At 33.3% G+C, this 15,201-nt stretch overlaps 2 protein-coding genes across 4 annotated transcripts in view; both read right to left on the bottom strand.

Annotated features, from left to right (window-relative positions):
- Positions 1-9,543: 9,543 nt before the first annotated feature.
- On the bottom strand, positions 9,544-11,547 carry LOC144852514 (octopamine receptor beta-2R-like). The gene has a single exon (XM_078710360.1). It carries the CDS (start codon positions 11,471-11,473, stop codon positions 10,628-10,630), a length of 846 nt encoding a protein of 281 aa, XP_078566486.1. The 5' UTR covers positions 11,474-11,547; the 3' UTR covers positions 9,544-10,627.
- A 921-nt stretch (positions 11,548-12,468) lies between these two features.
- The window catches only part of LOC144852487 (endoplasmic reticulum membrane-associated RNA degradation protein-like), a 52,400-nt gene continuing 49,667 nt past the window's right edge, over positions 12,469-15,201 (bottom strand). For all 3 annotated transcript variants that reach the window (XM_078710318.1, XM_078710317.1, XM_078710315.1), the window contains one exon: positions 12,469-14,955. In XM_078710318.1, coding sequence (XP_078566444.1) covers positions 14,814-14,955 — 142 coding nt within the window. In that variant the 3' untranslated portion in view covers positions 12,469-14,813. The remainder of the gene's footprint in view (positions 14,956-15,201) is intronic.

The following is a 15,201-nucleotide window of genomic DNA, read 5'->3' as shown; positions in this document are numbered from 1 at the left end:
TTTTATTTTGTTTTTAATTTGTTTTCGGTTGTTTATGATTGTTTTCGGTAATTAGACTGACCCGTTCATACCCATAGCGTACGATTACAATTACTGTATAGGGTTTGTGAAATAATATGTCCACAGTAGGCGAGTTATTAGTATGGAACGCCGTTACTGCCTTCTTCGGCTCTTTTACCATTCGGCCCTTTACCATTTGGCTCTTTCACCATTTTATACGGCTCTTTTACCATTTCATATGGCTCTTTTACCATTTCATACGGCTCTTTCATCATTTTATACGGCTCTTTCATCGTTTGGTGCTTTTCTATTTGGCCCTTTTCTTTTAGCATTACTTTCGGTGCTTTCATCATTCAGTGCTTTTACTTTTCGTCCCTTTTCACGTCTCAACAAATATGACCCTTGACATCGGGTCAAATGAAAAAATGTGACTGCTGCATGGAGCCTAGTCTAATTTGCTCAAACTTGCCCAGTAGGCCTACACGCGCGGCACATCGAGAGAGTCGATCATCATCCGTAGGGGATTTTTTGTCCACAGTAGGGGCTTTTATTGGAGTAGTGAGTCACCCATTGTGTTGTCCATGATAGGGGATTTTGTATCGTATGTAGGCCCAGTATATGTTTATTTCGAGAGTAGAAGTAATAATAATTTGCTTTCTCTTCGAGGCTAGGCCCTAGGCCTAGTATTTTTGTTACGTTAACAATAATGATTAATAATAAAAATCAACTTTATCAATTTAGTATTGCAAAAGACATCCAAACCGAGTTAGATCCGCATAGCTCAATGACAAATCATTCCAGTCAGAAGTCGGAACTTCTCATCCATTTGTTTATTATATTGTTTTAATTAAATGAATACATTTTGATTTTCAATAATAAAGCGAAATAAATCTAAATTGAATTATTCAAAATACGTCAATAAAACAAGTTTACATACACGCAGTGTACAATCAACATCAAATACTGAATTATATTAATTTTTACATTGTTTTAACAGTTTGATTAAACTACAATTTGAAAAATAGCAAAGATGAATAAAATACAACATAATTATTATATTCTTCGAGGCTAGGCCTAGCATATTTTGTTTTATGGTGATATAATCGAAGTTATTATGTTGAAATTATGTACTTTTTCATTTCAGCAGCATATATGGGCAGATTATCAAACATCTGTATGCCTATAATAAAAAAAGAAATAGTTACAATGCTATAATAATGTTTAAGTAAGTACTGTATAATGCAAGTAACTTCAATCTTAGTAATGCTGAGTCAAATATTATGGTGGGACACATTACTGCAGTTATGTTTAAATATTTTGTTGCATTAAAAAAAAAAAGATATGATGTATTTTATTTATTATTATTTTTTTTTCCAGCAATATTTTATGAAGGTGGTCCATCGAGCTGAAGCTGATCATTAGGGACCCTCACAAAAATACATCATGACGAGACTTTTCGCACCTGCCTTGTATTTTGACTCCAAAATTAATTCAACTAACTTTATCCTGAATACCACACCTTAGAATAATGCCTCATAAGTACTTTTATGAAGGAGATTCACATAAAAAGGAACAAATAAATAATTGATATTATTTATAAATAAACATTGGTGATTTTACAGATGTGTTCTCGCACACTATTCACAAATTTCGCATACTCAATTTTCAATATTTTCGTTTCTATCGAGAATGTATTTATTGGTGAAATGCACGCTTAATTTAAATATATTTTGTCAATAAAAATACGGTAATCTGTTACTGCTGATACTTTTCTGTTTTCAAAGAATATTAATCGATCTTAAAATCAGCATCACTACTTACCCTAGGCCTAGTCATAAGGGCGAATTTGTCGATTTTATTCTTAAATTTAACAAAACCATGTAAAGTATCAACAGTAACATTTTATTTGTATTGACAGTGACAAAATATATTGAAATTGAACATGATTTTCACCAAAAAAAATCCATTAAATAGATGGATTCCACATAGTTTTTAGCCCTCTATTCATGTTGCTCTTTTGGCGTTCCATAGAAACGAAAATATTGAACCACGAAACCCAAGACCCAAGACCTTAGATTGCCAATAGTTCCCTTTCGCATCTGCCTTGTATTTTAACAGTAAATGTGTTAACCATGCTTTATCCTGAATACCACACCTTAGAATTACTACTTTTATGAAGAAAAATCAATAAATAACAAATAATAAATAACATTTTACAGACGTTTTTTCATGAAAATTTCGCATACTCCAATATGTCTTAGGTCTTAGTTTCGTGACACCCGCCTCTCAACATCATCACCAACCTCGAGCCTCTAGTTAGCATGACCCGCATGACAAAAACGGCATCAGTCGGTGGCAAGCTAATATTTAAAGAAGCCACAACATATTTTTAGTCAATAATTTAATTTTATAATTGGTCTCATGCACACTCTCTTAATGCAGGATCTGACTTGCACACCTACCATTACAGTTATTAATGGAAATTAAATTCAACAATAATCAAGGTATTTACATGTAATTAATGCGGTGAGGGTGAGTGAGTGGCCCAGCGGTTAAGACAGTGGAACCGTAATTACGTAGCCATAACATCGGCAGGGGTTCGAGGCTCACTCACTCCATGGTTCTGGTGGTAGAACGAGTCTTCTCGGATAAGGACTATAAACCGTAGGTCCAGTGTACACAACTAGCTTGTGTGCACTTTAAAGAACCTAGTACATCTTTCGAGACGAGTAGGGGGTTACCCCGGTGTAATAGTACATCACAGCCACTGATCACCAACTGGGCCCTCTGGGAGACCAGTCTTTGACTGAAGAGGTTACCCAGTATAAATATATATTTCAATTATTTCAATGCAAACCCTCACAACCAGTTGGTTTGACGTTGGATGACGTCGCACCCTGACGTCGATACGCCTTTGAAAAGACGCTGCATATGAAAGGTGGATCGACGTCATTATGCCAACGTTGTATCAACGTCGGATATAAAAGTTACATTGACGTCAAATTACGACGTCAATACAACGTTGAATTGTAGTTGGATATGAAAGGTGGATCGACGTCATCTTTGTGACGTTGTGTCAGCGTCAGATATAAACGTTACATCGACGTCGATCTTTGTAGTTGGATTTGAAAGGTGAATCGACGTCAGTTTTCAATGTTAAATCGACGTCCAGTCACGACGTTGATAACATGTCGGATTTAAAGCCTGTTTTCCTGTCGATGTTATTCGACGCTATCATCGTTGATCGTTAACAGTTCAACGACGATCGTTTGAAAACGGTCAAGTTGAAATGATAACGATAGCGAGTACCCTTTCCTGTAAATCGTTAACATTTCAATGTTTACGTAGAAGATCGCCGATTATTGTTAACGATAGCGTCGACTAACGTCGACAGGAAAGCAGGCTTTTAGTTGTCAACGTCGTTTGTTTGACGTGTCAACGTCGGATATAACGTTACTTCTACGTCCAGTCACGACGTCGATACAATGTTGAAATGAACTTGGATTTGAAAGGTTAATCGACGTCGAGCAACGACATAATTACAACGTTGGGTTAAACGTCACGATTTCAACGTTCGACGTCAAGTTAAAACATTATTTTATTTTATTAAAACATATTTAGGCAGGATAACATAATTCAGAAAAGAAAAGATCACAAAGTTTCTGTTTTTAGTCGCGTGAAAGCGACTCTATAGTTCACTATGTCGGTCGGTCTGTCTGTCTGTCTGTCTGTCTGTCGGTCCGGTATCACTATGCGTTTTATCGCTTTCTGACCTTATCTTGATATCAGTTTAATCTAGCTAAGTCAATTTTTCACAGAATATTCCTTATGGCCAGGAATCGATGTGGTTATGTTTTCACGGTGCGCAATAAAAAATTACGCGGTCTACGCACGATTTAACGAAATCACGTTTGTAATCATATCTTCACAACCATGAATCACAATTAAATAAAATTTGGTACTCATAAATTTCAGGGCATAAATCATCATATGGCAATACAATTACGTGCGTAGCGCATGTAACGCATGCGTACGCGCGCTTAAAATTTTCAAAATTTATTTTCGATGAAATAAGAGTACGTTTCAGGCAATTTTAAGCGTTTACAAAATTGCCATGAGTGCGCAGATTTTTGCGCGCGCACTGCGCGTTAAATGTTATTGCGCACTCTTTTTGCCCGATTTCTGTTTTCTTGACTTACTTTTCAACTCGAAATTACGTTATACGAGCACGTCAAAAGCTACGCACGTGTAAATTAAAAAAATATAAATGTTTTTAAACATTTCAACATTTTTAAACATGTTCAGTAATTTCGGTCAGTATAGTTCACGATGTCGGTCGGTCGGTCGGTCTGTCTGTCGGTCTGTCTGTCGGTTCGGTATCACTATGCATTGTAGCACGCGACTTAATGGCTGTTGGCCTTGTTCAATATGGTCCTGCAATGAAACAACTTTTAAAAAAACACAAGAAAAATAGAAAAAATACTAGCGGGTACTCCGAGAGTACAAACCTCCGCCTACTGTAAAATTCCCCTACATAAAATGCCCCCTGAATATTTTTTTTTTTTACATTTTGTTTTATTAGTTCTAAGTGTAAATATGTTAACTGCACACTACAAAGTTGTGGATGACAGTGTGGTGTAATGGTTATGTACCTAGCCTCTCACAGTTGAGATCGCTGGTTCAAGTCCCACTGAGGTTTTTTTTTTTATTTCTTTTTTTTTGTTTTTTGTGGACCTTGATCTTTGACCCTGACCCTTCAAAATTTAACCACAATTATATGATGTGTCATTGATCATTGTGGCTAAGTTTGGTGAGAATCGGATAAAAACTGTGGTCTCTAGGCAGTAAAATAGTTTTTTGTTAGTTGTGACCTTGACCTATGACCTTTCCCCCTCAAATTCGAACTCGTCTGAGCTTTTGAGGCATAGATCATTGTGTCCAAATTTGGTGAGAATCGGATAAAAACTGTGGCCTCCAGGCTGTTCACAGACACACACACAAACGCACACACACACATACAGGGGTGAAAACATAACCTCCTTGGCGGAGGTAATAACAATCAGTGAATATAGAACGTTAATAATAATACATGTGGAAATACAATTATTTTTTTAAGAAATGCTTTTTATAAATAATTTCAAAACTATTTACAGACAAACTATCTAGGGATCTTTTTCCAAGCTTTTGCTCCTGCAATCTTTAGCGATCCGTTCATTAATAAGCAATTACACACATAATAAGAAATTATTCAATTTTGTTGGTTGAAAAACCAAGTAGTATCGCTTTATTTCATAAACAAATTGCAGCAACTATAAATGAAAAATTGTAATAAATAATACAGCAAATTAGCTACAGTATAAATCATATAAATTGGGCGTAAACTTACCTAACTATAGGACATAACATCTTCAATTCATAGGATTTTCCAACATTTTTCAGAATTCAGTGTCAGTGAGTCTTCTTGTTTTAAACAACTTTCAATATTTAATGCTAGGCCTAGGTATTAAATTTAATAACCCTCAAACAAAATAAATGACGACATCATAGATAGGCCTAGCTAGGTAGGTCTATAATGTTTAGATGTTTTCACTATGCAGGCTACAAAATTAGAAGAAGACCGAACTTAAATTGTCAGGCTTCAACCTGATTTCAACGTTGTATCAACGTTACTATAGTGACGTTGTATCGACGATGATATCTCTATTTACAACTAAGATATCTCTATTTAAAACTAAGATATCCATATTTAAAACTAAGTTATATTAGTTTTAAATAGAGATATCTTTGTTTATAAAGATATTTCTGTTTTTAATAGAGATCTTAGTTTTAAATAGAGATATCTCATTCAATAGAATAAATAAAATATTACTAAACCACCTGATCAACAATAAAATACAATTAGCTGGAGAATTTAGAGGCCCGTTGCGTCATGAACGCCACAAAAGAAAAAACAGTTATATGGTGGGCGGTAAAACATTATATTAAGTGTATATATTAGAAGTGTACATAAGCCTATATTGAAATTGAAAGGCATAATGGCAGATTGTGGCATGGAGGGCGATATAAAATATAATAATTAGAGAAGTAAGTTAATATAAATAATGTATGTGCCTTGTTTATTCATTAAGTTACTGAATAATGCAGATAAGCCTACATAATTAATGAATTAGAGCCTACTCTTCAGGGGGCCCCCTCGTGGGGGAGCCTAGGCTGAACAATTTAATGACGTCATTTTGACCACGCCCATTTTAAATATATTATGTAGCTATGTAAAAATATAAAAAAACTATAAATTACATAAATATGCCAAGTTTAGTATCAAATTATAGATTATGACATTTACAATATCACTAACATGAGAAATATATAATTTCCCAATATAATGACGTCATCAAAGCCACACCCATTATATATTACATAACTTCGTGAACAAATTTAAGAAATCAATAAATAAAGCGACCTGACTATTACTTTCCAGGCGAAGTTTACCGACGCGATACAATTGTGTTCAAAATAAATATATTGTCGAGGGTTCGATATCCTTTCCTAAACACGGCTTGCTCCTGATTCAAAATGTTACATTCATCTGTCCAGTCTACGAGTCATCATTGATGATATAAAGGAAAGCCTTAGATCAGAGATATCCCTCTATAGTTTTGAGGTTCAGAACTTTTCCCTTTTTATGTATTGGTATAATTATTTTATTTATTTATTTATTTATTTATTTCACTTTACAAATATATAAATATAAAGTGGAGGAGCCTAAAAGAAAGCAACGTTGAGGGAAATTGCCACTGACAAATATTAAATTGAAGAGAAGCTTAACTTTCTCATACACAAAATTTGGGACATTTAATAATATTTCGCTCGTGATACCATCAATACCCGGGGCTTTACCCTTTTTTGTGCTTTAAATGCACTTATGACTTCCATCTAATTTAATTTCTGTGTTCAATATTTGATTGATATAGGGCAAGTTGTCCACTACGTTTACAATTTTTGGAAGTGTTTGCGACCGATCGCTATCTTTTTTTTTTGTCTTTTATGGGCTCGTCCCACTTTTATTTCAGTTTGCAGTAAAAATTAAAAACAAAGGTCATGTTCTCCATTTTTCTTGTCACATGCAAGTGACGCGTACATATTTGTGATTATTGTTAAAACGTGTTTTATTTTAATGACATAGTATATTTAAAAGTGAATAAAACAAAATTTACAATTATTAAAAACATTTACTTATGACCTACATACAATATATATACAAACATGCTGAATATTGCGGATTTCATATAAATTATTAAAATTGTCTAGAAACATAATCACGGGTTACATTTAAAATCACTTGAAATAAAAAAGGGCTACACATTTATATTAAAACTTATACAGCATATGTCACACAAATATAAAATACAATTGTAAATCGTAGGGAGAGAGATCTCCAGCACATATATATTTTAATTATTCAATAAGTCAAATATCTTGTCTTTACTATTTTTCCATTTCTGATCAGCAGTATAAAAGTTATACGAATACTCATTATTTATGAGGTTTATAATTTCATTTTTAAATAGACCCCAAATATTTGCAGATTCTTTTTTTTTCTGTCGTTTCTAGTTCTTTATATATTATGGAGGATTTATATATACAAAATGTAAAAACTGAAATTAATTCGTTTACAAGTTTGTTTGTTGTTCCCAAAATTACATTAACCCACTTTGGGAAGTCTTGCTGTACTGTAACCTCATTTGGAAGACACTGAACCAGCATATCTTTAAACTTTTTCCAGACTGGTTGAATAGTTTTACATGCAATTAATAAGTGTTCTTCATTTTCTATATGATTCTTACACTTATTACATTTGTCTGTTGTGGATAATTTCTATCTTTTTAGTCTTTTTTTACATGTAAGGATTCGATGTAACAACTTAAAATTAAATTGAGCTACTTTTACCATGTGTTTCATTCTACATACTTTTCTATTCCATATTTCATTCCAGTCAATAATTTCATCTCTAAATTCTATTTCCCATTTCATTTGAGAATTTGGAATAATACATATATCATCATATCTCTTGCCCGAGATGAGTTAAGGTGGACAGAGATGACATCAAAAAGCAATTCTTATTTCGACCCGGTGAATTATATGGCTTTTGGACATGTGGCACAAATATCTTAAATGGAAAGCACAGAAGCTCATACTAACTCTGCTTTATCTCTACAACTTCTGACTGAGATGCAGACAGAGAAAGATAAGTGACGTATAATTTTGTTTGAATATCATAAAAAGATATTAACTTGAATACAGAGAGTCGACGAAATTTAAATCATGTTGTTAAACTATCCCTATATATGTCAGAGACACAAGACAATGATATCTGCACACATGGAAAGTACACATGCTTTTATCAAATATGTCTTTGCTCATGACCACCTGAACTATGGCCGGTTACTTCCGCTTTATCACTTTCAGATTACTGAAACAAATTACAGATATTGGAGTTTAATAAATAGAGATATCTTCAATACTTCTTAGTTTGCTCCCATTTTTAAATACTATCATTTTTTTTCTACATTTACAGTTAATTCCCAGTCTAGTCATCACAATATTATATCAAATATTTCTTTGCTCATGACCACCTGAACTATGGCCGGTTACTTCCGCTGTATCACTTTCAGATTACTGAAATAAATTACAGATATTGGAGTTTAATAAATAGAGATATCTTCAATACTTCTTAGTTTGCTCACAAATTAGAGATGTTTAATAAATAGAGATATCTTTGTTTTCTATCAAATAGAGATATCTTAGTTTTAAATAGATATCTTAATTTTAAATAGAGATATCTAATTCAATAAAGATATCTTAGTTTTAAATAGTGATATCTTAGTTTTAAATAGATATCTTAATTTTAAATAGAGATATCTAATTCAATAAAGATATCTTAGTTTTAAATAGAGATATCTTAGTTAAAACTAAGATATCTTAGTTTTAAATTAAATGACAGTTTGGCCCGCCATAGACTTCAACCTGAATTCAACGTTGTATCAACGTTACAATAATGACGTTGTATCAATAGGGGTAGGTCGACGTTTGTCCGACGTTGATATCGTGTTGTCCGACGTCGCGACCTAATGTTAATGTTGATTCAACGTCGGTATGTCCGCTGGGAAGGGACATTAGTTGAAAAAAATATGATTTCGTTCACTCGAAATATTATTTCATTCCTTCGAAATCATTCCGTTCCCTCGAAATATTATTTCGTTCGCTCGAAATCATTTCGTTCCCTCGGAATATTCATTTCGTTCCCTCGCAATATTATTTCGTTCGCTCGAAATCATTTCGTTCCCTCGAAATATTATTTCGTTCCCTCGAAATATTATTTCGTTCTCTCGAAATATTATTTCGTTCCTTCGAAATATTATTTCGTTCCCTGGAAATAATATTAGCCCTTGATTAAATCTTTCTGGTGTCATTCTTGTATATCTATTTAATAAAACAAAACGGGAAACTTAATTAGTAAATGCACATACACTTTCAATGTTGTTTAATATTTCAATATTTTGTTTAATTTTCAGTGGAACTAGTAGAATCAGACTGTTCATTTCGAGGGAAATTTAAATTAATCTATTTACAATCCACTAACAATATTTAACTGTTTGACAATTAGTATTGTTAAAAAAAAATTACTAAAATAATTTGCATTACATTACTATTAGTACAGCTTCTTATATTTAACTCGTTGTCGTCTATATGAGATGAACCAACCACCAACTGCAAGATGGTAGGTGGTACACCCATATTTAAAAGATGATGAAATGCAGTTGTATGGTCAACAGAGTCAAATGCTTTAGAGAAGTCGGTCAGCACCAGAGTACCGATGCTTTCCGATTTCTCAGCATGTGAGACCAATCTATGATATACAACATCGATAAGGCAATGGTTGACTTACCCTTCTGATTTCCATATTGTCTACAATCAATACTATTTCGAATTGATGGAAGAATTGCATTCGAGGTTAGTCGAAGACGTATAAAAGGTAGATGTGAAGAGATAGGTCTGATTGCATCAATTGATGGTTGAGTTTTCTTTGGTAAGGGAAGTACGTTTATTGAGAATTTGATCAGGCCCTCCGGATTTGTTGTTGGGTACATTTTAATTCATCAAATATGACCCAGGGCTCAAATTGAGGTGGTGGCACCAAACCAGGCAGGTAGGGATGGTAGTTCAGCAATATTGTTTGTTGTTGTAACTGTGAGAAACTAGAAAAAATATTTATCTTATTGACGATCTCAACGTGATTGCACACAAGAGCAAGCTGTAACTTTTATCTAGAAAGCTATAAGATTTCCTGGTTTTCATCATCACCAGCAAAAGACAACTAATCTGGACAGGAAGATGTACTGAACAAAAATATGTGATTGAATCCAGCCACTATGTGTCCAATTTTAAATAATCCAAATTGCAGAGGTTTTTCTCCCATTAGCTTGATATGGTGTGCATCTACTCTGGAATTGTTGGTGAACAGGCATGCCTTTTGCAGTAGGACACTTGGGAAAAACACCTGTACATTATTGGAAATTTACAAACAATTTATTAAAAAGATGTTTTTAAAGAAACATTGTTAAAATATTTACACACTCTGTTTTGATGTATTTTGAAGATATGTGGTTGAAGATGCAAAGCTACCATTAGCGGTAGGCACAGGTACTGTTAAAGTTGTGTTAGCTCGATTAACAAGCTGTACGTGTTGTAAATTCATACACAAACTATTTGTTCTGCTCAGTTGGTCAGAAGCTCTTGATGGTTGTCGCTCTAATTCGGATTGTCGTCCTCTTGAATACAAAAACCACACTTTTGTTAGAATCCTTTTAAAAGCTGCTTTAAAGTCTTGGTTTCGGTATGCATACACAAACGGATTTGCACTACAATTAACTAAAATAAGTATTCCAGTATATTTGTATAATTGATAGGTTCTTCCATTTCTAAATAAAATGATGTCCATGAGAACTGATATAACAACCAAAACCCATGTCAATAAATAAACTCCAAGTATTAGTGTGAGGGTTCTGAAATATTTACTACCTTTAAACATGTGGTAGTTTCTATGGTTAAAAAGTGCAGGAAAAAGATAAAGTTGAACTGCTGAAATAGCTCTGGAGTGATGTCTTGCAACAGACCAAACATTTATGTATGAAAACAACATTAATAAAAAAGCTGGAACAAATGTTAATCCAAGCTGAATAATGATAGTATAACCAATATGCATATAGTTACAGATATCATTGTCTTTAGTTATTGGCCATGTATGTATTAATGGCAAAACTGCTACAATTAAAGAATACAGCCACGACATCAAACAGTACATAGCAACCCGTTCTGATGTTAGTCTCTGTGTGTATTTTAAAGGCTTTACAAGTGCAAGATAGCGATCATAAGCTATCATTGAAAGACTGAGCAATGAAACACTGCATGCCATTGTCACACTGCAATATGGTAGATTGCAAATTGTTCCTGCATCAAACTGGAACACGTGTATAACAGAGATAATCAACACAAACACGCTTGTTGTTATATCAGCAATTGCAAGATTTACGAAAATATAATTGGATGGAATTTGTAACCGCTTATATCGCCACACAACTACAATAATCATAACATTACCAAGCAGTGTCAAGAAAACGAATGGAATAGCAATTAAGATTTTAAAAATATTGTAAATTTGCAAATTACCATGGCCTTCTGATGATGAATTCAGAAAAATACTAATATTTTCATTGCAGTTACCGACATCTGAAATAGGTGAAAACATAATGGTCATTTGTTTTTCCAACTCTGTTATGCTTTTTTCATCACCTGTACAATAAATAAGATAAGTTTAAACATTATTTGAGAAACCTATAAAAACAGTATCCATAATTGTTGCATCAGGTAGGACTAAACCCCGAATCCTTTGGCCTTGGGAAACACAAGTTCACTGGCAACAAGCTTGCTATCAGCGGCTAGAATCTAGATGGTCGGAAATTGTACTCACGCACATAACATTCTTGATAAAATGGCACCTCCCACTAGTCTAATTGGCCCGGAAATGACACTACGGAAAAAAGGGGGGATCGGGCGCGTGTAGTCGCATTGATTCTTGATTTTGCCGGTTCGGGCCATGAAGAAATGGCGCTCAAACATATTCACAGAGTCGAACGGATCATCCAGAATTGCTGAAACGACGGCGTGTTAATATTTGAGGGCTGCACCAACAGGATGATAATTGTATTTAACTAGTGTGGAGTAGCTTTGCGTCAGGGAGTTAAGTAATTGGTCAAATGTTGGCCTATTACCAGTAAGTGTTCTCAATTTACGTCAGAGTAGAGAAAAAATCGGACCAATTCTTATAAGTAACTAAACCCAGTTTCAAACTTACAATTTTAAATGTTATAATGGTAAATTACCAATTATACACTTATCTACTTTGAAAGTACAATTGTCAATACATAAACGGCACTTGGTTCCAATACTACACAATGCATTGAGTATTGTTTCTTCAAATTGGAAGTTCAACATTGCCAGAATGTGTTTCCTTTAAAGAAAATCTTCCTTTGTACGATGAAATATTACATAAAATGTACAGAAATCCTAACATACCAGGTATACTTCTTTAAAACATTGTATTGGTAGATCCTGAAATGAACCAGCATATAAACAGCTACAACAACATAAAATTAACCGTGCATGCTTGAAATTGATTAGAGTTTACCATAAATGATCTGAATTTCATTCTCCAACCAAGATAATTTATTAGAAATAAGCTCCGCCTAGTTTGGTCAGAGCATGGTCAGAGTGTGCATTGCTATCTCATTAATATATTTTGCATTAAATATTTTTAAACAATATTTGGAATATGTGGGACAACAGGTTTATTATGTAACATCTAGTTTTGTTTAAAACGAAAAGAAAAGTTTTTCAAGTTACGTTCTCAATAACTAAACAAAAACATCTATACCATAACACCTGCAATATGAGAAGGTCCACACATTTGATAAAAGATATAGCAACAATATAGGCTACAGTATATGATTTTTTATCATAATTTAAAAAAAAACACCCAAGAAAATGTAGACATAATTGAAAAATATTCATTAACAAATGTTTAAAAGATGTATTGTCCCCCTGAAAAAATATTTTTTTAAATCGTTGTTGTTGAATATTTATTTTGCAATTTTATACGAGAAAACATTTTTTTAGGGAACGAATTAACTTTTTTAAAACTACAAAATAACCTATTCAAAGTTTGATTAAATTAATATTCTATTTTCATGTTTTTGGGAGACAATACTGTACATTTTTAAATGTCATATTGACATGCGTATGCGTGTCATATTGACATGCATATGCGTTAAATAAGTATCTACCTATTAGTCTTGTCATACTTTCTGCATTACCTACTGCATAGTTATACAAAATCTATAAACTAAAATTTCCACCAAAACCTAGTTATATAAGCATTGATAATATTTTGCATTACTTACAATAGTTTCCATTATTTTATTCAATGTCCATGTACCACAGACATGTGTGGGTGGAGTAGGCTATCATGTGGATTGCCAACACCCATGCACTATCCATGTGGCTCTCCAAAATCCAAACCACACTAGGCCTACAATACCACCTAAAATCTAATAATTCAAAGAAATATTAAATCTTAAAATAGTAGATGATGTACAAATAGATAAGAAATGTATTATAATGAGTGCATCAATGATGCACTCCTGTATAAAGTATATCTAGGCCCATAAGACAAGACATGCGTAGAACTAAAGTAAAGAAAAGTATAATTAGATTGCTACTCCTATGCACTATAGCATTTTAATCATGCACGTCGAGTAATAAACATTTCACAGATTCCTCAGCATGCGGTAAGTGCCGATTCCCATCAAGTTCCTGACACACTATCAAAGTCTGATTAATTGTGGGACGAGCTGAATTAAAATTATACAAATAAAGTGCATTGTGCTTTTTGATGATTTTTAGGAATATATTATAGTAAAATTCAAGCGAAATACATGTTAAACGTTTTTTTTAAACCATCGTTAACTTTCCATAATGTACCTATATGTATACATTCAATTTTTACTTTAACTTTATATGACTGTTTTTTTTTCCAATATTGATTTTTACCAAATAAAACGAATGAATGAAGATTCATAACTTAATAATGTGTGTGAAGTTGATCATAATTCAATTGTATTGATTATACAGGATCAGTTGATTTGAAGTTATTTGGAAAATCAGTATAAATATACTGTATATACAATGTATTTAATACCTATGATTAATGACAACAGACAACTCACGTAAACAAATATAAACTACAGTGAAATTACTGGTCACCCGGTCGGTTATCAGCAAGATTTTGCTATGGCACCACGATACTGTCCACGATCGGCAGTGACACACTCACATCTATCGTTTGGCATAAGTTGCAAACGCTGTTAACAGCTACCGTTGACAGCTACTGCAGCCTTCGCCAACAATCTCTGTGACAGCATGTTAATTAGAAAGGCAGTGTCATCTTCAATGAGTTAATGAATGTGCATTCACAGAAATGGCACCAGCCGCCTCTTCGTATGTTTTATTCTTAAATTTTGATATACAGAATTAAATCATTCTTAATACTTGAAACTTAGCCAAGCCAATGAATGAGTACTTCCCCAAGTGATCAGTGAACTTTTTTCCTCTTTGTAACCCTATTATTACTTAATTCAAAATTCCGTCATTCTACCCAATAATAATGTAATATCCAATTATTTGTAATCGAAAAGCCATTAAAACTTTTGTTTTTCATAAAAATGAGTGACTTTCTTAAGGAATGAAGCAACCAGTATTAGCCCTTCACTCCATTTATTATGCTCAATTGATGTATTTGTTGCCATGTTTTCTGTAAACTGTAACACTTGTTTCAGAAATCTATATATAAAAAAACAAAACGAATGTGTTAACTACATTGATCGTAAGGGAGGATTTCTGAAGTAGAGTATTTTTTTAAGAAACAGAGAGGTATTACCATTGAAAGCACACCTAGGATTACATATAATAGCAGCTTCAATTACACTACTGTATTTCAGTTCCTGAAGCTGTTTGTCTTATAACACAATGGATTTTGGACTAACTCTGTTAAAATGCCCTGCCCCAATTCCATTCATGTTTAATTCA

Source organism: Antedon bifida, chromosome 9, assembly GCF_963402885.1.
Source record: "Antedon bifida chromosome 9, ecAntBifi1.1, whole genome shotgun sequence".
Lineage (NCBI taxonomy): Eukaryota > Metazoa > Echinodermata > Crinoidea > Comatulida > Antedonidae > Antedon > Antedon bifida.
Note: the sequence above shows the minus strand (reverse complement) of the source record. Positions and strands in the feature narration are given on the sequence as shown.

Bases quoted from the DNA above. Each gene is read 5' to 3' on its own strand.
- LOC144852514 (XM_078710360.1), bottom strand. From the start codon at position 11,473: ATGGCATGCAGTGTTTCATTGCTCAGTCTTTCAATGATAGCTTATGAT.